Consider the following 24,159-nt stretch of genomic DNA (forward strand, 5'->3'; position numbering starts at 1 on the left):
AGCTGTCGGTGTCATTTGCTAGCCATGACGACCTGCAACTGGATATTCATTTTGCTGGTACCTCGTTCACCACAGAGGGTGTCCCCGTCTTGATATATCCTCTGTCATTTGACAGCAGTCCAGTTACCATTACTGAGCCGCTCCTTACTAGATAGTCCCTTGAAGTCAACATCTGGATGAGTAAGCATACGATTGGACACGGGACCTCAGCAGCTTCCAGCCGTGCCCAGGTGATACTCCAGACCGCGGGGGTATGCACATACTGAAGCATCATGTTGACCAGCGGTCAGTGATCGACCCCCGAAATATTTTTGATCCCTCATCTGCGACTCTATTTCAAGGTCCATCTCGCAAAAATCTGACCTGTTTGATTTCCAGCCGAGACTATCCGTATACTCGTGTCCACCGATAATCATGTCGGATATAACGAACGGGATCCCATTCGCGGGGATGACAGCTGGAGAAGCTTCCATGAGGTGATGTGCCTGGCCAAAGAACGGGACGTCGACATGGTCTTGCTTGCGGGAGACTTGTTCCATGAGAACAAGCCGTCCCGTAAGTCAATGTATCAAGTGATGCGCTCCATTAGGATGAACTGCTTTGGCGACAAACCTTGCGAGCTGGAAATGCTGAGTGATGCAAGTGAGACTTTCCAGGGTGCCTTCAACCATGTCAACTATGAGGACCTGGATATGAACGTTGCCATTCCCATTTTCTCAATCCATGGCAACCACGATGATCCCTCCGGTGAAGGTCATCTGGCTGCATTGGATCTTCTACAGGTTTCCGGATTGCTGAACTACTACGGACGAACTCCCGAGTCAGACAATATTGAAATCAAGCCCGTTCTGCTTCAAAAGGGACGCACAAAGCTAGCTCTCTATGGAATGAGCAATGTGCGAGATGAGCGCTTGTTCCGCACTTTTCGAGATGGCAAGGTCAAATTTTTCCAGCCATCGGTGCAGAAGAGCGACTGGTTCAATTTGATGTCTGTGCATCAGAATCATCACGCGTATACCGAGACTGGATACTTGCCCGAGAACTTCCTTCCAGATTTTTTGGACTTGGTCGTCTGGGGTCATGAGCACGAGTGTCTGATTGACCCGAGGCTTAACCCAGAGACCAAGTTTCACGTCATGCAGCCGGGTTCTTCAGTGGCAACCTCTCTGGTTCCGGGAGAGGCTGTGACAAAGCAAGTGGCCATTGTCAGCATCACTGGTCGGGATTTTAAGTGTGAGCCGATTCGGTTAAAATCTGTTCGTCCTTTCGTCATGCGGGAGATAGTTCTGTCGGAAGAAAAGGAGGGTCGGAGACTGGCCAGAAAAGAAGGTAATCGAACGGAAGTAACCCGCTACCTCATGTCTGTTGTCGAGGAGTTGATCGAAGAAGCCAATGCGGAGTGGCGATCAACTCACGATATCGATAACGAAGATGGAGATTATAACGATGACGAGGATCCTCCTCAGCCGCCACTCCCTCTTGTACGCCTTCGTGTCGAGATATCGACTCCGGATGGCGGGAGCTTCGAATGTGAAAACCCACAGCGATTTTCGAACCGTTTCGTGGGAAAGGTTGCTAATGTCAATGATGTGGTGCAATTTCACCGCAAGAAGAAAAATACTTCAACGACACGTAAAACGGACACTTCGCTCGAGGATGCCACTGCATCCCGGTTGGCCGCCCTAGACACAGTCAAAGTGGAACAGTTGGTCCGAGAATATCTGGCCTCGCAATCACTCAGTATACTCCCGCAGAATTCTTTCGGGGACGCGGTGGCTCAATTCATCGACAAAGATGACAAGCATGCGATGGAAATGTTCGTCAACGAATCTCTAGAAGGCCAGGTCAAACACCTGATGAGCCTGGATCGAGATGAAGACGATGCGGACGATGAAGAAAGAGCCCATGGCTCGCTTGTGTCTGCCATGGAAAAATATCGAACACAAATGGAGGACATGTTCAACAAGGGCGTCAAAAAACGGTCTAGGGGCAAGAAACGCTTCAAGCCCAAACCAGATGGATGGGACACTGAGTTTGATGGCGAGTGGGAAGATCAACCTGGCGCCCTGATTCATTCCGATAATGAAGGTGGAGATCCCGCAGAAGAGGAAGCAGGAGAGGATGGCACCACACCGGCACGACGAGTTGCAACGACAACTACTGCGACAACGACCGTGTCCACACGGGGCCGTGGTAGGGGAAGAGGGGCCCGAAGCTCTGTCTCTACGTCACGAACCACAACTAGCAAGGCAGCTACTGCTAAGGGCAGGGGTCGGGCCAAGAAAGACCTCTCTGATGTCGACCCGGACGATGTTATCATGCTCGACGATGAGGAAGTCCACGAGCCCAACGCGCATAGCGCTTCCGGGGAGGATGACGACTCGCAAGCTCTATTCGTGAAGCAACCTCGAACGGCGGCCACGGCGCCACGTGGACGCAGGGCCAATGCTTCGACAGCCACCCGGGGTCGCGGAGGTCGGGCAGCCGCCTCGCCTGCTCCATCATCAGGCACTGTGGGGGGGACAGCTACAAGAAGAGGAGCTTCGAGAGGTGGAAAATCGACACAAACCATTTTGGACTTTGCCGGCTCCCAGGCAAGCTCTGAGCGTCCATCAAGGGCGGCTCGATCAACTCGCAATATGAGCATGCTCAGTGATGGTGTTGACGACGACGACGATGATGACGCATTTGAGCCTATGTCAACTTCGACGTCTCGTAAGCGGCGGTGAGATCCAATCACTTCCTCTATGGTCCAGCTCTTAATCATGCCATTTTAACATACAAAATTCTATGTAACTTAAGCGTTGTTCACCATCAGTCTCTTTTCGCACGTCTCATCAGAATAATTGCCCGCACAGCCCAAAATTCAAACCACGATTTAGACTATCAAGCATTGACAATTTTCATTACACTGGGGAATTCCAAACGAGAAATCGACGGCTTTTGATGAATAGTAGGAAGCTGAAACACTACTATTACTAGTTTGCCTCCTAGGCTGGCGAGTCACCTATTATTTTGTTTTCGTCGGCAAACGACCTCGGATGTGCGGATGGGCCCTTGATTGCCATGCCCATTCTTAGTAATTCCAACAACCAGACAGGGATAGGGAAGGTTGTCCCTGAATCGTCATTGTAGCCTATTTTCGTTGAGGAGCATAGCTACCTTCCAGTACGAAGAGCCCAGCCACCTGATAACGGATGTCTGTCTGGCCAGACATACGCTCATGGATGAGGCGAGCATAAACATACCTGATCGATACCTAACTGGAAGCGTGGGAGTGGTGTTGTGACCCCACGACATAATGATTGGATAGCAGGGTATAAGGCGGCCTATTATTCAAAGCCTGAACGTTGCAAAGGAATTCTCATCGTGCCAGATTCTCGCCCAAGCTCCAGTCTGGACTCAAAAGTACGATACAGTACATATGATGCGACCCCGCAATTTGTGAGTTGTCCAACCGAGCTGCCTCGGCCTTCACCGTCTTTCCTCATGAGCTCTCCGGGCACGCTCGCTTGCTTGATGTTATCAAAACAGTGAAAACGGAGATGGTTCAAGCTCAACTCGCGGGTATCGTACCCGTAAAGCTCACACCTTGACTGACTCGCTTGAACCTCCAAATGAATCCCATGGGTCGGCCTATTCGCATCGCAGGTAGGTTACTCGCAATCCGGAGCTACATGAAAGCCTCGTCGCTGAAGCTCACTATTATGATCCAGGCGCTTCGGGCTCTGCCTCGGATCGCCGCCATGCCATCAGCGATTTTGCGAGGCACTATCCCACAGATCCTGTCGATGTGATCGTCGCAGACTTTATGAGTGAATTCAACATGGCCACCGCTGCTGGACGGCGAGTAGACAGTCAAACAAGTACTCCCTCGGTCAGAACTCTACCGGCCTATGAGATTTCATTCCTGCAGGCGTTAGAGCCTGCCCTGGATGACTTGGCAAAGTATGGGATCAAATTAGCCGTGAATGCTGGAGTCACCGACACCAAGGGTCTCCATAACGCTGTCTTGAAGATGGTGGAAGCAAAGAGATTGGATCTCAAGGTGAGCGGGACTCCTGGCGCGCCACATCAATATTCTACCTTTATTCGAGTGCATTTCTTTGACCATTGAAGATGATCTAGATTGCATTGGTCTGTGGTGACGAGGTACTGCCAGCCGTCCGAAGCGCGTTGGTGCAGGGAAAGTCGGAATTTCGCAACGTCTACACTGGGGAAAGGCTTATCGACTGGCCCTTTGAGCCAATATACGCGCAATGCTATTTAGGCGGCCTGGGAATTGCGGCGGCCTTCACGGAAGGGGCAGACATTGTGCTTTGCGGCCGAGTCTCTGATGCATCCCCCGTCATTGGTGCCGCATATTGGTATCATGGCTGGCAGCGCCATGAACTCGACCGACTGGCCAATGCACTCGTTGCGGGCCACTTGATTGAATGTAGCAACTATGTGTGTGGGGGAAATTTCACTGGATTCAAGGACTTGGAGCACAGCAATGCTAGTTGGGCCGACATTGGTTATCCCATTGCCGAGATATCTGCAGAGGGTGATGTGATCATCACCAAACAGGCTCATGCTCTCGGGGGTGCAGTGACGGTTGAAACCTGCACATCACAGCTCGTGTACGAAATTCAAGGCCCCTGGTACTTCAACTCTGACGTGACCGCCATTTTGGATGGGATTTTCTTTGAGCATCGAGGTGTCAACCGGGTGGCTGTCCACGGAGTTCAATCGGGTCCTCCACCCCCAACGACGAAAGTCGGCATCACCGCACGCGGCGGATATCAGGCGGAGGTGTGGTGGTTCTTGACGGGATTGGATATTGAGGCCAAAGCACGCATGCTGGAGGCCCAGGTTCGCCATCTGCTCGCTCCATCCGCCAAACGGTTCACTTCTCTTCAATTCGATCTTTTGGGTTCCCCTTTGCCAGATGCGCCAGACCAAAATCGCGCTACGGTACCTCTTCGAATTGTGGCGCAAGCCAGAGAGGTAGAAGACCTCGCGCCTTCGCGATTTCTCAAGCCTATTACCAACAACATCATGCAAAGTTACCCTGGAGCTACCTTTCATCTGGATATGCGCCAGGGGCTCCCGCGCGCAATCTTTGAATACTACGTCACCTTGCTGCCTCAGACCGTCATTCAACATCGTGTGCATCTTCCGTGGAAATCCACGGCTGAAAGACAAGTCCTCGACGTGTCTCCTCCGCCGATTACCAAGAAATATCCAACTCAGCAGCCTACACAAGCAGTCACGGAACATGACGAGCCGGTCGATCTGGTGAATGATTTCGGTCCAACTGTGCGTGGTCCATTGGGATGGATCGTTCATGGCCGCTCTGGAGACAAGGGATCTGATGCGAACTGCGGGTTCTGGGTCCGACGCCGAGACGAGTATCTCTGGCTGCGGTCGTTACTCTCCGTCGACATGGCGCGTCAACTCCTAGGACCCTCCGACCCTCGGCAGCCCGGTATCGAAATCGACCGGTTCGAGCTACCGGGTCTTCACGCCGTCCACTTTCTGTTCAAAAATCACCTCGATCGCGGAGTTGGTGCTACCATGACGGTAGATTTCTTAGGGAAGAATGTCGCCGAATATCTGCGGAGTCGACACGTCGATCTTCCTTTGCGGTTCCTCCACCGCGGTAAATTATAGCAGTCGGGACTGCTACCACCAGACACGTGCGACGAACATGATGATCACCCAATCAAACATCATTGTCACTGTCTGCTGGTATTTGCTTCGGTCTTGTGACTGTCAGGCGTCGCTCAGGAGTCTTTTGATCTCCATGTGGTGGTGTGGAGCTTCGAAACTGTACACATGTACAGCCGTGTGGACTATGAACCAGGTGGAGCTTCCCTTTTCCTTTGAGAATAGGCTAAGCCCTCCTGAACGTAGGCCGATGGCGTTTGCGGAATGTTGGATGGATCAAGTCCCGTTCGATGGAACGGACTCTTTCCGCTTCCGCGATGTGGGGAGGGACTGGTCGGGCGAGAACCAGGCGAGCAGACCCAGCCAAGCCCACAATTCCCAATTCGGAGAGAGCTGGTTACCCTTTTCGAAACAGGGATTCGCGTAACCTCATGGCAACGACAGATGCCTCGGAGGCTCGGACTGACAGCCCGAGAGTTGCTTAAAATCTAGACAGAGACTATTATTGCGATATTACAGGGGGGACAGAGCAATTTTTCGTCGCCAGTCTAGTTCTTCTCGTGGGAATATCCAGTAGTAATCTACGTAAAAATGCTGTCGTAGCGAGGCCTCCTAAGCACGAGAGAAATTTCTTAGTGTTTTTCGCCATAGCTTCCATCGCCATAATTATACATACTGTAACCTATTGGACGGTCAAACGGCATTTGGTTTTTCTCCAGTGGCGCCGGCATCAAAGTGGACTCCAGACTCACTGCTGCCACCTACTACTGGGCTATTCATCTTCGTCTGGTGGGACACCCTTGATCAGCACGATGGCAACGAGGATCATGACTCGAGCGTGCCACCCATGTGCAGATGCTGGTAATCCAATATGAAAGGGGAAAATAAAAGAAAGAGAATCATAAAAGAAAAAAAAAATGAAAAAAAAGAGCCAAGGATTCGCCTATGATAACGCAGCAAGACGGTGGACCAATTGAATAGTGAGCGGGTAGATCGTGGACTTCGAGTTGGAGCTACTCACCCCATCACGGCCGGAAGTGGTACTGAACAATAATCATTGCATGTGCTGGAGGACTGTACTGTACTGGTATGAATAGCGCGAGAGAAAAAGCCCTGGTGCTTTCGAATCATGTGCACATTCATAGATTGGCGCAGACAAATATTGGGATGAGTTGATAGAACGTCAAGAGTCTATTCAGTATTTCAGACACCCGGATGGTACGTAAGAACTTAAATTCATAGGTTTGACCAATGTGACTCTCAAGTCTGTCGACAGACGAGTGACCTATAGCTATGTTTGTTTTGCTGACTAGGGATCTGGGCGGATGCTCTCAACTAGGAAGAGAGCTCTCACGAGTCATAAAACTACCGATGAGGATGGCACCTGTCCGTCCGTCATGATTTCGTATTGTTCCCCGTCTCAGTAACGGAGGAGCAATGATACGGTAGAATGAATCCAATGGACTCGCTGTGTTGAGGGGACGGATCTCTACCGGGCGCTTACAGTTACAGTATATTCAGCTCTTTTGGAACCAGGTTCACACTGTTCGATAGAATTTAAAAGGCTCTAGCCAGGTAGCTATGGTATGTCTCACTGTACTCCCGTGAATGTTCGGTTCAGGGTCATACCCTCAAACAACGGACCCTACAGCTTGGCAGTGATTCTTGAACCCAAAATTAAAGATAGAAGCGTGTTACCGCCTCTTACCTCCTTGGCAGTCCTCGGACCTTGTGGTGTTCAAGTTGTCTTCACCAAAAGGGACACTGGTCACTGTGCTCACTTTGAAACCGGGACCCACGCCTTGTAAATTGTACACCGCAAATTGATACAGCCGCCCGACTTTTGCTGTGTTTGGGGGCAGATGAGTGTGCAATCTGGAGAAAATTGGACAAGACAAAATACGATGAGAGTAGGGGATAGAAAAGAAACTTTTTTTTTTTTAAAAAAAAAAAAAGAAGGTTCAGTAAAATGTAGCAATGGCACAATCGGACAGCTTGTGTGATTGTGCACCTGAGAGGCAATCCGATATAAGTGGAGATGAGATTCTACTACAAACCTTGCAAGGGTACAGTCTCGCATGCTTAAAGCATGATTCATCTGCGGTTCCTAATTCTCCAATCTCCAAGGGGCATTCGAAATACATTACATTACGTGGACGGTAGAGCCTTCCTCTCCGCCCCTCCGCCACTTCTCTTTTCCCCTTGAATCCACATGGCAGAACGGTTTTCTCTGTATTGTATGAGATGGTACAGTACTTTACGGTGTATCTGATCATCCCGAGGTTCTGAAGCTCTTTGGCTGTTATGTGGGCACCGATCATCCTGGACCATGGGGGGAGGTCAGGGCCTCTTCCTTCGGGTCCAATTTGTCATCTGTCTAGTCGTCATGGAGCATCTTTCTCTTCATGCCTTCATGCACCTCAACCACAGCTGTGCCAAATCAAAAAAAAGATAGAAAGAAACCCTCTCAATCTCCGATTTTCCGGGCAGATATTTGTCCGTTTCGGCGAGTTTTCGCATCGCAAATCTCGTCTTGGGAAGGACCGGCGCTAGCCTGCCGATGGTTACTTGGCATGCATGCCATTTGAAGGTTAGCTCGGTGATTAGCAGAGCATTAGTAGTTGAAGGACTAGGGGGCTAGGCATGCTATTCATGCCTCCCACTTGCAGGTCGCGCTGGAGTCTACCCGATCTCAGCCCTTTCTTTTTTTCTTCTTTCGTTCCCGGGTACTTATTTGCTTGCTTTTTTATTTTGGTTGTTCGAAAAGTCGCTTGGCCGGTGCTGCTATGAGAAGCAATGTTCATCGTATTCAATACAACCTCACACCAAATGATTGTGCATACTTCTTCAATTAGACTGGCAGTACGTCGATCCCTGTCTCTTTTTTTTCTCCCCTGCTCAACGCATCCCCCCCCACTTCCTCAACGGGTCCGGTCGCAACAGTATCAGACTCGATAAGACCAAGACCGTTCTGGTTCCGAAAGCCGCGACTGTTAGTCGTTGTCCTTGTGGCGGCCACCGGCGGTGCCACTGTTCGGGAGCACCAGTCAGATGGCGCAGGACCCATTTTGACTCCATGCAGAACGGCGCTTGGTTCGGACGGGGGGGGCCCTAGTGGAGAGACTTGTCTAGAACGAGTCAAAGTTGCGCCGACCGCGATATGAAATCATGAAACGGAATAGTCATTCCAAGGGTGAAGGGGGGGGGGGGGGGGGGGGGCTTTGGAGTGTTCATAGCTCCATAGGAGTTGAAAGTTTGGCTACAGATTAGCATGTATTTTCGTACGGTCCATGGATGCTGTAGTCGTCTCATCCTCTTCCCTATGCCATGGATAGTATGTACGGTACTCACGTTCATGACCTTGATCAATTCCTTTGGAATTGGTTGCTTCAAAAACCAGCGCTACACTAGATGATACAATGAGAATTCGGGTTGATTATATATCGGATTATGTACAACTGTGACAGATTTTGGTTTTTTATTTCTTAAAAAAAAAACCAGACCGTATCTGTACTCTTACGGTGTTACTCCTAGAGACCCTGGAGGCCGTTGTGCTCCACTAGGGGGTGAAAGCTCGACAGCGGCGAGATTGCAGCCCACATGTTTTTTCTACCCCCCAGCGGCCGTCAACCTTACTTGGGAGGCAAAAAGGTCCCGCGCCCCGCGTGCCTCCATTTGGAGGTGTTCAGTCCAGTCTCCAGTGTCCGTCTTTGGGAGTAAAATGGGCCAGTGTTTCACGACTGTACCTCATGATAGTCTGACCATTTTCTCAAGGACATGGTAACCATGGTAGGCATGACTATAGATCGTCCGATTTTGCGCAAAAGAAGGCGATAGTACTAAGTCAAAGGCTTCTCGTGCATCAATAGTCTCTCCGCCCATACGGGATGATGTCAGATGACCGTAGATCGGCACGTAGTGCATGTTTATTAAACTTCTTACAGCATGCCACAATCGGTCAATATGAATCATACCGTATTCAGGCTCAGGGAATGTACCTCCGATCTCGTGGGTACGCGTGCTGGTGTAGATCGTGGAGATCCCTAGGTGGGCAGTGACCATTCCTGCTCTTCCACCGGCCACGTGGACGTCTTGGGATGATCCATGATAGAAGAGCGAATGCGATTGACCCCGGTGCCCGACGGGTACGAGGACAAAGTACATGCATATGTACAAGCGGATCCTTGATTTCGGCCATGGCCCCTTCAATGGGCGAGAATGGACATAAAGCGAGGCCCAACGCGACTCCCTACGGTAGGAGGAGTAGTAGTCCCTAGGCTACAAGACACCAGATAGGTGGAGGGGCCCACTCCCAGATGGAGCTTCGAGCACCGGTAGTCGACGGACGGGCGGGCGTCAGGAACTCCGAGGCGATGTCCACTAGACATTATCCAAGTGGATATCTCTTCCTGGAGTGATCCTGTGGATATGATGGACAGCATGGATGGAGTCGGGACAATCGTATCGATAAAGAGTAGCGATCTATTTTATTGTGATGTATATTTGATTATTTCAGTGTACAAGATGGATTATGTTTCAAACATACCCTGTTCAAATGTGGTATTTTCATGGTCTGCCAGTCCATGAAGATCCATCATCTATACCTACTCTCCCAGTCTCCAGTAGCGACGGGGGCTGGAGGATCAAGTACCTAGCCGTTAAGAAAAATCCCCAACATCCAAACCCCCCGAGAACATCATTTGTGTATCCACTACGTTTCAGGCGCCGCCGAGGAGCCCGATCCAAAGAAAGGCTTTTTCTGCATGCATGAAAAGCGCCAGTTGAGACTATCATTACGTGGATGCGCTATTCAAAGGACGAGCACCATAATGTCGGGAGGACCTGCGTCGATGTTCAGTGAACCATGGAGGATATGCAATCACTGCTGCAAGTTGTACATACAATACAGTATGGTAAATCCAAATCGTTTTTTTTTTTGGTGCTGAGGAATGCGAGAGCCAGAGGTGGTGCGTCTAGGCGCAGTCGAAGTGGGGTTGGAAGATGGTGTCTCGGTGGCGGCGCATTCGGTGCAACGAGGTCATATTGAGATGATCGCAAGCTCGCAGCAAATGGAATATACCTTTGAAGTCTCGACGGCGTGGGCAGTTTTCCTCGTTGAGGAGGGGAGGGGTCATGAGTACGAATGAATCAAGTATGGAAACGACTGGTACTAGACTCTGTCTCTCTCTCTCTCACTGTCTGCTATAGCGCTCAGTGGGGTATACTGGAGCAGTGTACATTACGTCTTCGAAACGATACCCTGGCTGTTTTGGGGGTGACAGCGGTTCCGCCTCGCATCCACCCTCGGTAGCAACAACCCCGCAATTCCCGTTGTGTGGGACGCGGAACTGGTTGGGTTCCTTTGGGGCTCCGTCACGTCGAGAGGAGACTCTGCCAACTGACCCCTCCTCTCGTTTCATTACTCATGAGTCGGAGCCAGAAACCAAGTATATAAACTGCCTGCTCCTCTGCCCGTCTCCTCGGATCCTTCTTGTCTTGGACACTCTCCAATTGTGATACCCTTGTCTTGTACTTTTTTTCTGTCTATACCTCTCGCAGTCATGGCTCTCTCCGCTACCATCCAGACCCCCAACCTCACCTATGAGCAGCCTCTGGGCCTGTAAGTGATCCTTTCTCTCTCTCTCTCTCTCTCTTTCCAAGCCGTCGTCGCACGAGTCTTTCCTTTTCCCCCCAAGTTTCGAGAGAGGCAGAAAGAAAAACAAAACAAAACAAAACAAAACAAAATCCGGGACAAGATGCGCGAAAAGAATCATTCTGCCTTGCCTCTCAAGAGAGCGTGAAGAGATGCTCTTGATGGCCACTAACGCCGGAAATGAGAGTGCTGTCAAGAGCTTTTCTATTTGGAGTGAAACCCTGCGTCCTAATACACATCTTCTGCTTCTTTCAGGTTCATCAACAACGAGTTCATCAAGGGTGTCGAAGGCAAGACCTTCGAGACAATCAACCCCACCACCGAAAAGGTCATCACCGCCGTGCACGAGGCCACCGAGAAGGATGTCGACATTGCCGTCAAGGCCGCTCGCGAGGCCTTCGAGGGTGCCTGGCACCATGTCACCCCCTCGGACCGTGGCCGCATGCTGACCAAGCTGGCCGATCTGTTCGAGCGGGACATGGAGACCCTCGCTGCCATCGAGGCTCTCGACAACGGCAAGGCCGTCACCATGGCCAAGGGTGACATTGCCGCTGCCTCCGGCTGCCTGCGCTACTACGGTGGCTGGGCCGACAAGATCACCGGTCAGACCATCGACACCAACACCGAGACTCTCTCCTACACCCGCCACGAGCCCGTCGGTGTTTGCGGTCAGATCATTCCCTGGAACTTCCCCATCCTGATGTGGGCCTGGAAGATCGGACCCGCCGTCGCCGCCGGTAACACCGTCATCATCAAGACCGCGGAGCAGACCCCTCTCTCCGGTCTGTACGCGTGCAAGCTCATCGTGGAGGCTGGTTTCCCCCCCGGTGTCATCAACGTCATCTCCGGTTTCGGCCGCACCGCCGGTGCCGCCATCTCCAGCCACATGGACATCGACAAGGTGGCCTTCACCGGTTCCACCCTCGTTGGTCGTACCATCCTGCAGGCCGCCGCCAAGAGTAACCTGAAGAAGGTCACTCTCGAGCTGGGTGGCAAGTCCCCCAACATTGTCTTCGACGATGCCGATATCGACAACGCCATCTCCTGGTCCAACTTTGGTATCTTCTTCAACCACGGCCAGTGCTGCTGTGCCGGTTCCCGTCTGCTGGTCCAGGAGGGAATCTACGACAAGTTCGTGGAGCGCTTCAAGGAGCGTGCGGCCAAGAACCAGCTCGGTAACCCCTTCGCCGATGACACCTTCCAGGGTCCCCAGGTCTCGCAGCTGCAGTTCGACCGCATCATGGAGTACATCAAGCACGGTAAGAACGAGGGTGCCACCGTTGCCCTGGGCGGTGAGCGCCACGGCACCGAGGGCTACTTCATCCAGCCCACCGTCTTCACCGACGTGAAGCCCGACATGAAGATTGCCCAGGAGGAGATCTTCGGACCCGTCATTGCCATCACCAAGTTCAAGGATGAGGCCGAGGCCATCAAGATTGGCAACAGCACCAGCTACGGTCTCGCGGCCGCCGTTCACACCAAGAACGTCAACACCGCCATCCGCGTGTCCAACGCCCTCAAGGCCGGTACTGTCTGGATCAACAACTACAACATGATCTCCTACCAGGCTCCCTTCGGTGGCTTCAAGGAGTCCGGTCTCGGCCGTGAGCTCGGCTCCTACGCCTTGGACAACTACACTCAGGTCAAGACCGTCCACTACCGCCTGGGTGATGCTCTGTTCGGTTAAATCAGGGAGGATCGACTCGGATCATCCTGCTGTGCGACTAAATTCTCATGACGCAACGATTTCACACACACCATTCTTGTTGTTCAAACTTCTTTCAATTATTTTCCACTTGCGGTCCAATATATCCTGAATGTACATAGCTCTTTCAAAATTGCAGTTGACCTGAGCAATCTTTTTTCCCACTGTTTCATCTCTTAGTAGACGGGATTCTTCCCCTAGCCCTGGCATTTCGACCAACGTACATATCACAGAGATACTCGCAGTCTTCAAATAAAGTAACTCTAAAGAGAGAGAGGACTGAACGACACTCAACACATTCCCGAAAATCAAAGGGCTGACCTTGAGTATTTCGTATAATTTGGTCGACCCCGCCCTTTACTCTGTATCACGTTCTCATTCGACTCGAGCTGGAAAGCCCCTCTCATCATACTATCGTGATCCTTCTGAGCTCGTGGTTCCAACCGCACGAACCTCAAGTACGGCTATTGTCGGGCCGTCGGGTATTTTACCCCCTCCTTTCTGACAGAACGCGGGGGCGCAGGTTTGAGTCCAGCCAGCAGCACTGTTCCGATGGATTAAATGATCGCCTGCTCGGCAGCCGCGGGGTAAAGATACCCCGAAGTAAGACATCTTGATGGAAAAGGGGATGGCATATTTTCCTTTGGTATACAAATACTTACATATATTCCATTGTACGCACGGGTACAAACAGGTGCGGGAGAACAGGAAGCTCAATGTTGAATGTATTGCGGTGCGAGGATATTGGATTCGGAATTCGGTGCGCTTTCGCTGGTGACTTGGGGGGTGGGGATACCTTTGAATAGTTGATGGATTAGGGCTAGCTGGGTATCTATTATATGCCTTGCATGCTGGGATAGACCTTCGGTCGGGACTGTGGTCGGGACGGGACTGGATTATGTACATGAAGAACACAAGATTATGGGTATCCGGTCTTCAAAAGCGAGGCTGGGAGAGAGAGATGAAAGTCCGAGTGCTTCGGACCATGGATTATTCTGATGAGTCAAAGGGTAGAGATAAGATTAGAATAGATTCTCGTCATTGGAAAAGTGGTATGCCACAGCTATCTCCATCATACATCAAGAACCCAAGGATACATCCCTGAGATTCAAAAATCTTCCCAACAGACTCCACAAACACCTGATTCAAACTCTGTCTAGGTTTGAAAAAAAAGAAAAAAGAAAAAAGAAAAAGAAAAATTCAAGCTGCAGTCCCAATGACCACACCGTTGGGAAGTTTCAATCCATATGGAAGGCCACAGATGAATCTGTCCTCGTAGTTCACGCCCCGGATGTGGGCCAGTTTCTCTTCAATGTCGTGATACATATCGTATCTACAATTCGGTCAGTACTCTTGGGCCCGAGCAGCATTCGTGAATCGACATGTGGAGAGTCGGAATGTAGACTTACGCATTCATCTCCTCGATGGTGAGAACTTTTTTGGGATCTTCCACTTTGTAGGTGGGGATATCTTTGTTCACGGAGAATCCTGGTATAGTCAAAGTATATGAGTGACACGAAAAAACCAGAGGAGAAAAGAAAACAAACACACACACACACACACACAAAAGGCAAAAAAAGAAAATCAGCCCAAGGGCCCCGGTATCAAGGACTCACCAATTCTCTCGTTGATATTATATGCAGCCTTTGCAGCCGATGCCTGGACACGAGTCACCCGAGGCAGACGCACCTTCTCATACACCTCGAGAGATTGACGAATATCGCCATTGAAATATCTCCTGTTGAACAGGATTCCCAACGCAGCCGCATCCTCAATCGCCATGCACGCACCCTGGCTCTGATGAGGCATCATTGGATGTCCAGCATCACCCAAAAGACAAACATTTCCCCGTTGAAGATACGGATACGGATCATGCACCCACAAGCGCCATGGCTGAATCTCCTTGCCAATTGCAAGATGTTTCAGAACTTGCGAGTCCAGTTCGGGGAACGGTTTGAGAAGCTCTTCCACGGGTCGACTCTCTACCCCCCACGCCTGGGAGGTATAGTCTCCGATAGCGCGTGGGAAAAAGCAATAATAGGATAAAAGCTTCCCGCCATTACACGGCGAGAGCACAATCTTATCCCATTTCCCTTCTTGTCCGCCCCAGTACTCAAGAGCGCTGTTTTGGGAATAGTCGACGAGTCCGAGTCGGACGGCCTCTTCGGTATCGACATTTGCATGCAGGCAGCTGGATTCGGAGGGACGTTTTTCGGGCTTGATTCCCAGAATACCTCGAACGGCGGAACCGATCCCATCGGCACCGACGATGAGGTCGTGTTGGACCTCGACTCCGTTTTCAAATGTGACTGTGGTGGTTTGCAAATCGATATCGCGACACTGGTGACATCTTATCGTCAGTGCCTTGACTTGCATCCGATATTTCTTTTTTCTTGGTCTTGGCCATTGTCCTCATCACTTTATGCCAGACATGTCGCAAGTAACGTGTACTGCATAAAAAGAAAGACAAATGACAAGGGACAGGGGGATAAAGAGGTAAAAAGAACTCACCCGATGATTGACCAGCAACTTGGCCGGTGTACCTTCTCCTTCCTCCCCCATCGCCGTATCCTTGAGCATAGCATGCATATACTGGCGATGAAACATATTGTATGCATATCCCCAACGTGTCTCATAATCATCCAAATCATATACGCTCACAGGCTCCCCCGTCTTCCAATCACGGTTGATCAACTTCTTCAACACCACAGGGTCGCCTTTGGCCACGTCCACTCCCCATTCGTACAGCCATCGTGTCCCATTCGCCGCACACGATACCGAAGCGCCGACCTCACCGGCGAAATCGGATTTTTCATAGATGGTCACCTCGTGCCCTGCACGACGCAGCGCAATGGCGACAGACATACCGCCTATACCGCCGCCGATGACGCCAACATTTAATCGTTTCCAACCGGACATGATGGAATCAGCCGTATCAATTCAAAAGAAAAGGAGGGTATTCGAATGTAATAAGAGTGAGAAAAGAAAACAAGTAGAAAGTTTGCGAAACGAGGCCTTTCGTGCGGATAGATCTATGCCGCGATTTTCTTCCCGGACGTATTATGGTATTGCTCTTGAGTTTCAAATGATCCTTGTGATTGTACAAAAGGATTTTCGTTCAGACTGGACTTGATGCATGGAAGAAGACCAAACCTCCATGAAAAGGAATCCTTGACCTCATTATATCTTGGTCTTGTCATCACCATCCCATTCCGGAGTGTAGTTCCTGATCTCCTGGTTCCAAACCGCTATCAGGTCGGAAGCTGCACTCCCGCGCCTCGGCGGATCGTGAACACCTCACGCGGGCCGCGCACCGCTTATCGCCGGATTGCTACCGAGATGCAATGTCATGAGAACTTTATTTCAACGGATAGTGTCGAATGATATCGGGGCTTTGCGGAGATATGAGAGATTCACTACCAGTAAAAAGTGATGATAGAGATTCACGGAAGATTTGTTTCCATAGGACGGTTATCGGTATAGACCGAGTCAACCCGGTGTTTTGTTGGTCTGCACTCTGTAGTCCGAGGAACCTGTAGAGTCTAACAATGTCATGTTCCGTTGTCCCTCAGCATGAGGGCAGGGTATTTATATCAGTACAAATTCAAGTACTCGATAAACGCCAGACTTACTGAAATTCCTATCTGTCAAAGTTATTATTACAGCTCAGAGGCCGTGGTGCCCGGCATACAGATCCGGACAGATTTCTCATTCTAAACTTGCTCCGGGCAAAACAGATGAGCCTGGCTCGGTAAAGGGAAAACTGTCCCAAAGCGGGAGCTCCATGCCTTCCCAATCTAAGAATACACCATCTAAGATGGGAGGAGTCACAATCGCATTTTCCTCGTCATTCGAAATCATAGGAAAGAAAAGACCACTCTGAACTTGAACAGGAGTGCCGGTCCCAGAGTGGCCGAAGTCTGTACCTTGGCTCGGGGCTGGCGTTGTGGACGGGATTTCGCTCAGACTGAAAATCCGGTTCACATATTGGCTCCTTCGTTGACGCGCCTGTGCTGACAGTCGTTGCCGTTGCTGCTTGACGGCGCTTTCCAGTAGTGTGAGAATTTCCAGATAGTGGGCGGCTTGTGCCGATTGCTGTGACAGCATTTGCAGAATCTTCAAAGCTCCTGTGAATGCATGGTCAATTTCAGTATCGACGCTTCGGTGAGCAAACATGGCGAATCCTAGCACAAGAGCGGCGGCAAATACGAAGGCTCTGCAAGATTTGGGGGGGTTTCCTCGGTCAGCAACCATTAAAAAAAAGTCAAGGGCGCATCGTGATGCAGTGGCAGCCATACTTGAGAATTGACATTTGTCGTAGGAGAAGCTCTGATTGATGAATCTCTCTGCACGTCTGTAGCATATACACAGCCGAATCAATGCATGCTGCTGCCAACCGAGAATGTGCCGGATCTTCTTCGAGTGGCTCATGAGGAGTGACAGAGGCAAAAGTTTGGTGAAGCCGGGCCAGCCGAACACTAAGTGTAGTAATCAAGAACGGCCGTGTTACAAGAATCACAGCAAAATGATAACAACACGCCACATGCATGTTGCCAATGATACGCTCTTGCGCCGCAACTGGATCATCATTTCCTACCAACGGGGTCCGTAGACACTCTGGTAGTAGACTGCTCCAGCTGTTCAACTTGGCTAGAAGTAGATCGGCAGTCTCGGTTGAGGCAGATCGTTCGCTGTACAATCGAGTGGTTATCTCATCGATGATCAGCGCTAGCTGATACGAGGCAAGCAAGCCTGCTTCGGCCGGCGAAGATCCCAAAGCAAGGTCGTTTCGGCTCCAGGAAAGTAGTCCCGCCGTCGCTGCTGGTCGCCCCAAGATCGAGCTCGCCAGGAGGTCGATCGTGCAGAGGCTCATCCAGAGGTGAGACCTATTGAAATCCTTGAGCCTCCACGCTATGACATGGATCACATTTAATCAGACTCTCACCTATCTTCTTGCGCGGCGGGAGTTGAGGACCCGGAAGAGTCCACGTGAAGTCCCAGTGCGACCGCTGCCCGAGTAGCCACTCCGAGATACATAAAAGCTGCGTTGCGACGACATGCTCCAAACATATAGAAAGACAGGAGAAGAAATACTCGCACGATATCCAAACTAGGATCCTCCAGCATACTGGAAAATGCGCGGCGTTGTCCGCGCTCAGCAAAATATTGCTGAATTCTCACGTTGTCAGGCTCATCCGAGCATGATTGCGCCCCGATAGCGATCATTAAATCTCCAATGGCTGCATGGATTTGCCCACGTGTTGAGTTCAAATCTTGCTGTTCTGCCAGCAATTTATCCGTGTCGAGACTCAGATGAATGAGCCCACTAGTCTGCAATGCAATGTCAGGTGCGCTCTGTCCACAAAATCATCGGGACCAGTTTCCTTCGCCTTACTGCTATTGAGAACTTTTGCACAAAGCTTCGCCTGGCCTCGATATTGCAGGCATCTGCGGAGAAATCGAGAGCATCATGGTGAGCTTCCGTCTCTAGCATGTCCTCACTCCTGTAGTTATGGGAGAATTGTGATGGGCCAATATGCTGCGTCACCGTCTCTCGAAGCAACTGGAGAAAGGACAAGGAAGCGGCCTTGCCAACGTAGACTGAGTGAATTTACACTTATCAGATTCGAAGAACTTGCTCCCACCATTCGCATGATTTAATGCACCTGAACTGACCTCTTTCGCCCTGGAGGCTTCGAAGCATCCTGGGATGAGTTCGATGCGTCGCCTCAGGGGACCGGGAGCCCTGGTTGAGGGACTGTTCGACACGCCGGTCGGATGGACTTCCCTCTTGAATCCGTGAGGATCGCGGACTCTGCATATTGTTGCTACTTGTTCCTTGGCATGGTGAAATAGGAGTCGTCCCGACAGGCTGCCGCAATGCTGCTGGTTCCCGCCGAGTACGTGGAAGTGTAGATGGTCTAGTTGATGAGGCTGATTTGAAAGGGATGCAAGTCTGAGCACGACCCTTATGGATACAATTGGTGCAGGGAAAAGAGCCACTGCATCGCTTTTTCGATGCACGACATGCCGTGCAGGCGGTATTGGCCCGCAGACGGTTCGCTGGGAGTACCTTTGGGCGTCCCATGCTGGTGATGGGCGGATGCGAGACGAGGGCAAAAATTAGCAATGCGGAAATGGGGAAAATGCGGGGGGGGCGTGGGTGGGAGCGCCGACAGCGCCCGAGTCTGGGAGTGTCTTTGGTACTTTACAGCACCACCGAGGCTACAGATAGCGCAGTCAACGTGGCACTTGATCCTGAACGCTGCTTCCAGACGAAGTGGCCCCCCATAGTAGACTTTCACCCGACCGAAGTGCAAGCAGACTGGAAGCCGGTGAATGATCAGCGTATGAGGTGATGACGGGCAGACGGTGCTCGGCCCGATACTATCGGAAGGGGACTCTTTATGCTAAATTACTACTTTGGAAACATCACGTGCGCAGTTACTGCAAGGAGCCGCGATATAAACAAGTTCTCATTCTGTCAATTCGGAGGTCACTGGAGTGATTTGAGCTCTGCTGACATCGGCCATCCCAAATTTGCAAGTGTTCATTTGTGGATTGTCTTTTTCATGGGCCGAGTTCATCACGATTGTCGACCAGGTGAAGCAAATGGATCCTGGACATTGAATGCCCCCACAAGTTCCCAGTCATGCCAGATATCTAATTGACCCGGACATCACCACTTAAATCAAGGTCGGGAACCTATAGTGCATCTGCCCGTAGTCGAATCACTAACTAGTATGTCTCGTTTGCTTGCCTGGATCCATTTGGAAGCTGTCTTTCAGATTTGACATGAAAATGCAGGTGCTTGCCCTCCAAGACTTGGTTTGGGCTGAGTTTCTCTTTCAATCTCTCCATCAACACCCTACAGGAAGTCGGGAAGAACATCCGATATGGTCCTATGCCCCCACCGACTCTGTCAAGGTACAGTACATTAGGTGGTTGACTGGGTACTCCACGTTAAGATATGCAGACATTGAATTTTTCTCTATGTAATCATACACCATCATTCAAAGGTACAAGTTGATTTAGGCAGAACGATAGGTTCAACACCCTCCATGTCCGATTGATGCCTTGAGATCGACATTGGGACAGGTCTGGTGGGCCAAAGGCACCTTGTCCAGCCCTGTCTGCATCCTTTCGCGATCGTACTCCATTCCTTCTGCCCGGTGCTCCAGTCTTGCCGTCTTCTTGCGCCCTGGAATGGAGCCGGTCTCACATATTTCGGTCACTTTCCGGATATGAAAAACGCGTCCAGGGAGGTTTTATGGATTGCATAAATAATGATGGGGGCTGTACTCTTAAAACGCCACCGGTGAAAAAGAGGAGACAGAATCCTCATTTGGAACGCCACCGGGCTTATACTACACACGTCGGGGGTTAGAACCTTTACATGTAGAACCAACGCATGCCTGGATGGAAGGTGTTCATCATTTCTACATCCATTATGTCATTCAAAAGAGCTGAATTCAAGTTTCCCGAATGTTCTCACGCTCGATCAATCAGTGGAGGCTATTTAGTAGCGTTCGCGTCAGTGTGTACCGTTGATGCTACATCGTGTAGGATAAAACCACAGGTCTGCCAGATGAGATACCCACAACTGCTGGAGGTCTCGCCCTGCAGATAGTGGAGCCTCGAAACTTTTCCTTCCCCACTAAAGCAGTCTACTCCAATCGGCAACCCTGATTCCTAGAAGCAGAAAATTTCTGCCGTGGGTCGCGGGAGTGGACCTGTCAAGCTGGCAAAATTATCTGTACAAGCCTATCAATTGCCTCAAGTCCCAGACCGCCCCTTCAAGCTGTGGTTCACCAAACCAAACCAAACAAACATGAGCCAGATCGCTTAGCTGCTAGCAGGCTAGCGGCCCCACCGCCAACGAGTATAAGTAGCAGGCTTTCCCCGATCCAATTTCTGTTCTTCAAGCGACTCTACGTATGTGTTTCCCACCCCCCAACAGTGCGAATGTCAAACTGTCACTGGATCTTTTACTGACTTGACTTCTCCCTACAGTTCAAAGAATCACTTTAGAGTAGACGTCCCACTTCTAAGCTCTTTAAACGAGCCACAGAATCTTCACCCTTGCTGATGACTGCTATGTCCTCGATGCCCTAAAGTGAAACCGTTTGGACTTCCGATTCGACTGACACGCGTGCTTCGGCGTCTGTGTGTCGGTCCAGGGAGTGGTGATGATCTTGACCTGGTCTCGGCGTCTTGACTTCGGTCGGCTGGTCCTGGTGGGTGTCGAGGAGGTCTGAAAGGTGTTTTGATCTCTCTCTTCTTTACCTTTGATGTTGGGTTGAGTTGACTGGGTGATGGACAAATGTGGAGCGGGGGAGAAATTATTGGATTACATAAAATCAATGCAATACTGCACCTTCATTCAAGTCTTGGTTCTCTTTACCTTTCTAAATTTGTTCCCCAGTCGCGTATGCGCCGTTCCGGCTTTGTCCTTATTAAGTGTCGTACGCGTCACAACGAATATCTACGGTCAATGTACTAGAAGCTGACGAAACCAAAATGGGCATTGAATAGCTGGAGTATGGTTGTTGGGTATCATAGAGTCTGTTTTCATCACTGAGAGCTAGAGCTGCTGCAACATGTCGTAATTGTCATGACCTGGTCTTGCGTCTCTCTTCATTTCGCATTCGAGCTTCCAGCCTTGCCAGCCGACGAAGCAGCTGCGGTGGCATTCGCAGCTGGAGGACCATTTGAGCCCGCCTTTGATCCCTCGCCTCCATTTCCACCCTTCTTTCTCGAACCACGTCCACCTCGAGATCCGCGTGAAGATCCTCCACCACCACCGCCACCAGTGTTGGACCCATTGGCGCCATTTGTAGTGCTCGCACCCGCCGCTTCAGTTGCCTTGCCCTTTTCGCCCTTGGCCTGCTGAGCTGCTTCTCCTGCACCTCGACCACCACCACCACCCCCACCACTTCCACCGGCGGCGCCTCCCTTGCGTGACTTGTCGCCACTTGGGTTGGCTTTGCGCTCAAGGACGACAATTTGGCTCTGCGCCACAGGAACAGGGCTGGCCGCTATGGCTTTCTGTAGGGCAGCAGGCTCTGCAAAGTCCACGTAGCCAAAGCCTTTCTTTTTGTCGATCTCCACCTTGGTCACGATACCGAAAGATGCAAATGCCGTCTCTAAGAGAGCCTCGGTCACACCCTGCGAAGCATTGGCGTGCTTAAGGAAGGCTTGAGTGGCGCCTGAGTTCGAACCAGCATTGGCATTGGCCTTTGACTTGGTAGATTTTGAACCCTTTCCAGTAGAGACAGGCGCAGGTGCCTGCAGCAGTAGTCGCAGGCCCCACGGTCTGTGGGAGCGGCTCCTGACCGTCTCGATCCTTCGCCTTTGTCGCGTGGCCACCGGCATTTTTCCCGGGCTTGGTGAGAATCTGTTTCTTGCCGCTTTCGGTTGCTGGAACTGAAGACTCCCGTGAGCCTTCATTCTTAACAGGACCCGTCTCGTTCGATGAAGCTTTTCCCCGTCGCCGCGACGATGATTGGGTCAGACCTAGATCTCGTTGCAGAATCTTGGCCGCCGCTGCAACGCTTCCGCGTTCTCTCTTCCGTTCGGGCCCTGCGACAGGAGCGTTTTCCTTTGCAGCCCCAGCCGAGCCTGATTTGCCTCCCTTTGTAGATGGGCCACTAGCCGTGGATTTCGTGGTCTTGCCAGATTCTTTTCCAGCCTTCTCACTCTTCGGTTTCTCCTCCGATGATGGCCCGGACGCAGGCTTTCTGTCGGGGCGCTGAAGAAGTTTTTTGGCCTGGACTTTGTCCGGTTTGGATTCCTTCTCAGAGCGCTTGGAGGATTTGGAGGATGCGCTCTCCTTGGCTTTACTTGCTTTCTTTTCCTTGATGTATTGCACAAGAGGCGTAGTGGTCACGGTCGCTTTCTTCTCCTCGGGCTCAACAGCCTCGACTGGAGTGGGCTTGGTGATCGGCTGCGTCAAGCTCTCTAGGAAGGCAATGAACTCTGGGTCCTGGTCGATGGTTCCTTGTCGCGCGTCTTTCCGCACCCGACTTCCCGGAGTCTTCGCATAGGGCGCAAATTCTAGTGCTGGTGGACCGAGGAGAACTGGGTCATTTGCAGTATGGCTGGCATCCTGGAAAGATGCTTGTCGTACGTGGTCTGACAATGCGCCAACGTGTTCATTAGCGACTACGTGAATGTACGCTCTGGAGGGACGAGAAGGCTTTGCGGGACTAAGTAGAAGTAGAGTAACATCCTGGTCAGCAAAGCTACCAAGCATGTGGGTTTTTGTGAGCGATGGGCGCTTGCAAGGGCGACTCACTCTTTTGAGACCTTGCCAGGTTTGTACTGCAGCCAGTCGACTTTCCCGGCGCCAACTTTCCAATCATCTCCCAACGCAGTCTCGAGTTCACTTTGAGTTAACCCAGGCGGAAGACGACGAATGAGAAGCTTCAGGCGAGGAGTGGGAGGTTTGGAGGCTTTCTTTGCCGAGGTCGAGCCGTTCTTCTGGGTAGCTGTCGCAGGAATTTGAAGCACACCGGCAGTGGCCTTGCCGGCGGCAGTGGGTTGTGTCATGGCGCGCTGGAATAAACAGCACGGGTTCACTGGAGAGAGATGATGTCTGACCGTGGGCAATATGTCGAACTTTCGAGGTATAAGCTAAGGGGAGTTCGAGTAGCTGTTGAGAGACTGTGATGTCTTTTTTTTTCAACGGGAGCTTTGGTTGTTTAAAACGAAGCTTGGTGGAGATGACCACGGCCGGTTCGGTCAATTCTGAGAGGGAGGAGCGAGAGTCCGTGCCGGTGGGGGGTCGTTCATGCCTTGAGATTAAGGCATTCACAACATATCCAGACAACGAGACTGTCCACAAACATGAACCTCTGAGCAGACCGGACTCACCGTGCACAATGTTGACGAACATAGTCATATAATTATGATATACATCCGAGGTATCAAAGCGGTTCAATCTCTCAAATATAGGTGCGTCTTCAATGAGTGACACGAACTCCCGCCCATTTGTATAAGCCTACCAGCTGCCAGCTCTAGCTCGCTTCAAATCCACCCTTACCTTGGAAAAATATCGACTTGAAATATACGTACTATATGGGCCATTGTGTACCTATGTAGCTGAGTTTAATTCTATTTATGAGTCGATTGTGCACTGCCGGCCAAA

The 24,159-nt window shown here is 51.0% G+C and overlaps 7 protein-coding genes across 7 annotated transcripts; 3 read left to right on the forward strand and 4 right to left on the reverse strand.

The window, feature by feature from the left end:
• Positions 1–272: 272 nt before the first annotated feature.
• Positions 273–2,729, forward strand: POX_d04852 (Double-strand break repair protein mus-23; the record flags this gene model as incomplete). The annotated part of the gene is made up of 2 exons (XM_050113710.1): positions 273–285; positions 379–2,729. The coding sequence occupies 2 exons, from the start codon at positions 273–275 to the stop codon at positions 2,727–2,729; spliced, it is 2,364 nt and encodes a 787-aa protein (XP_049968661.1).
• An 888-nt stretch (positions 2,730–3,617) lies between these two features.
• Positions 3,618–5,655, forward strand: POX_d04853 (uncharacterized protein; the record flags this gene model as incomplete). The annotated part of the gene is made up of 3 exons (XM_050113711.1): positions 3,618–3,651; positions 3,717–4,048; positions 4,129–5,655. 3 exons carry the CDS (start codon positions 3,618–3,620, stop codon positions 5,653–5,655), a joined length of 1,893 nt encoding a protein of 630 aa, XP_049968662.1.
• Positions 5,656–9,399: 3,744 nt separating this feature from the next.
• POX_d04854 (uncharacterized protein) lies at positions 9,400–10,247 on the reverse strand (the record flags this gene model as incomplete). Its single annotated transcript, XM_050113712.1, has 3 exons — positions 9,400–9,901; positions 9,942–10,032; positions 10,199–10,247. The coding sequence occupies 3 exons, from the start codon at positions 10,245–10,247 to the stop codon at positions 9,400–9,402; spliced, it is 642 nt and encodes a 213-aa protein (XP_049968663.1).
• A 966-nt stretch (positions 10,248–11,213) lies between these two features.
• Positions 11,214–12,992, forward strand: POX_d04855 (Aldehyde dehydrogenase; the record flags this gene model as incomplete). Its single annotated transcript, XM_050113713.1, has 2 exons — positions 11,214–11,272; positions 11,561–12,992. 2 exons carry the CDS (start codon positions 11,214–11,216, stop codon positions 12,990–12,992), a joined length of 1,491 nt encoding a protein of 496 aa, XP_049968664.1.
• A 1,218-nt stretch (positions 12,993–14,210) lies between these two features.
• Positions 14,211–15,929, reverse strand: POX_d04856 (uncharacterized protein; the record flags this gene model as incomplete). The annotated part of the gene is made up of 4 exons (XM_050113714.1): positions 14,211–14,343; positions 14,420–14,498; positions 14,627–15,350; positions 15,522–15,929. 4 exons carry the CDS (start codon positions 15,927–15,929, stop codon positions 14,211–14,213), a joined length of 1,344 nt encoding a protein of 447 aa, XP_049968665.1.
• A 789-nt stretch (positions 15,930–16,718) lies between these two features.
• POX_d04857 (uncharacterized protein) lies at positions 16,719–19,098 on the reverse strand (the record flags this gene model as incomplete). The annotated part of the gene is made up of 5 exons (XM_050113715.1): positions 16,719–17,226; positions 17,309–17,896; positions 17,956–18,341; positions 18,406–18,611; positions 18,687–19,098. 5 exons carry the CDS (start codon positions 19,096–19,098, stop codon positions 16,719–16,721), a joined length of 2,100 nt encoding a protein of 699 aa, XP_049968666.1.
• Positions 19,099–21,647: 2,549 nt separating this feature from the next.
• On the reverse strand, positions 21,648–23,561 carry POX_d04858 (uncharacterized protein; the record flags this gene model as incomplete). The annotated part of the gene is made up of 3 exons (XM_050113716.1): positions 21,648–22,219; positions 22,287–23,218; positions 23,308–23,561. 3 exons carry the CDS (start codon positions 23,559–23,561, stop codon positions 21,648–21,650), a joined length of 1,758 nt encoding a protein of 585 aa, XP_049968667.1.
• Positions 23,562–24,159: the final 598 nt, after the last annotated feature.

Source organism: Penicillium oxalicum, chromosome IV (assembly GCF_001723175.1).
Source record: "Penicillium oxalicum strain HP7-1 chromosome IV, whole genome shotgun sequence".
Taxonomy (NCBI): domain Eukaryota; kingdom Fungi; phylum Ascomycota; class Eurotiomycetes; order Eurotiales; family Aspergillaceae; genus Penicillium; species Penicillium oxalicum.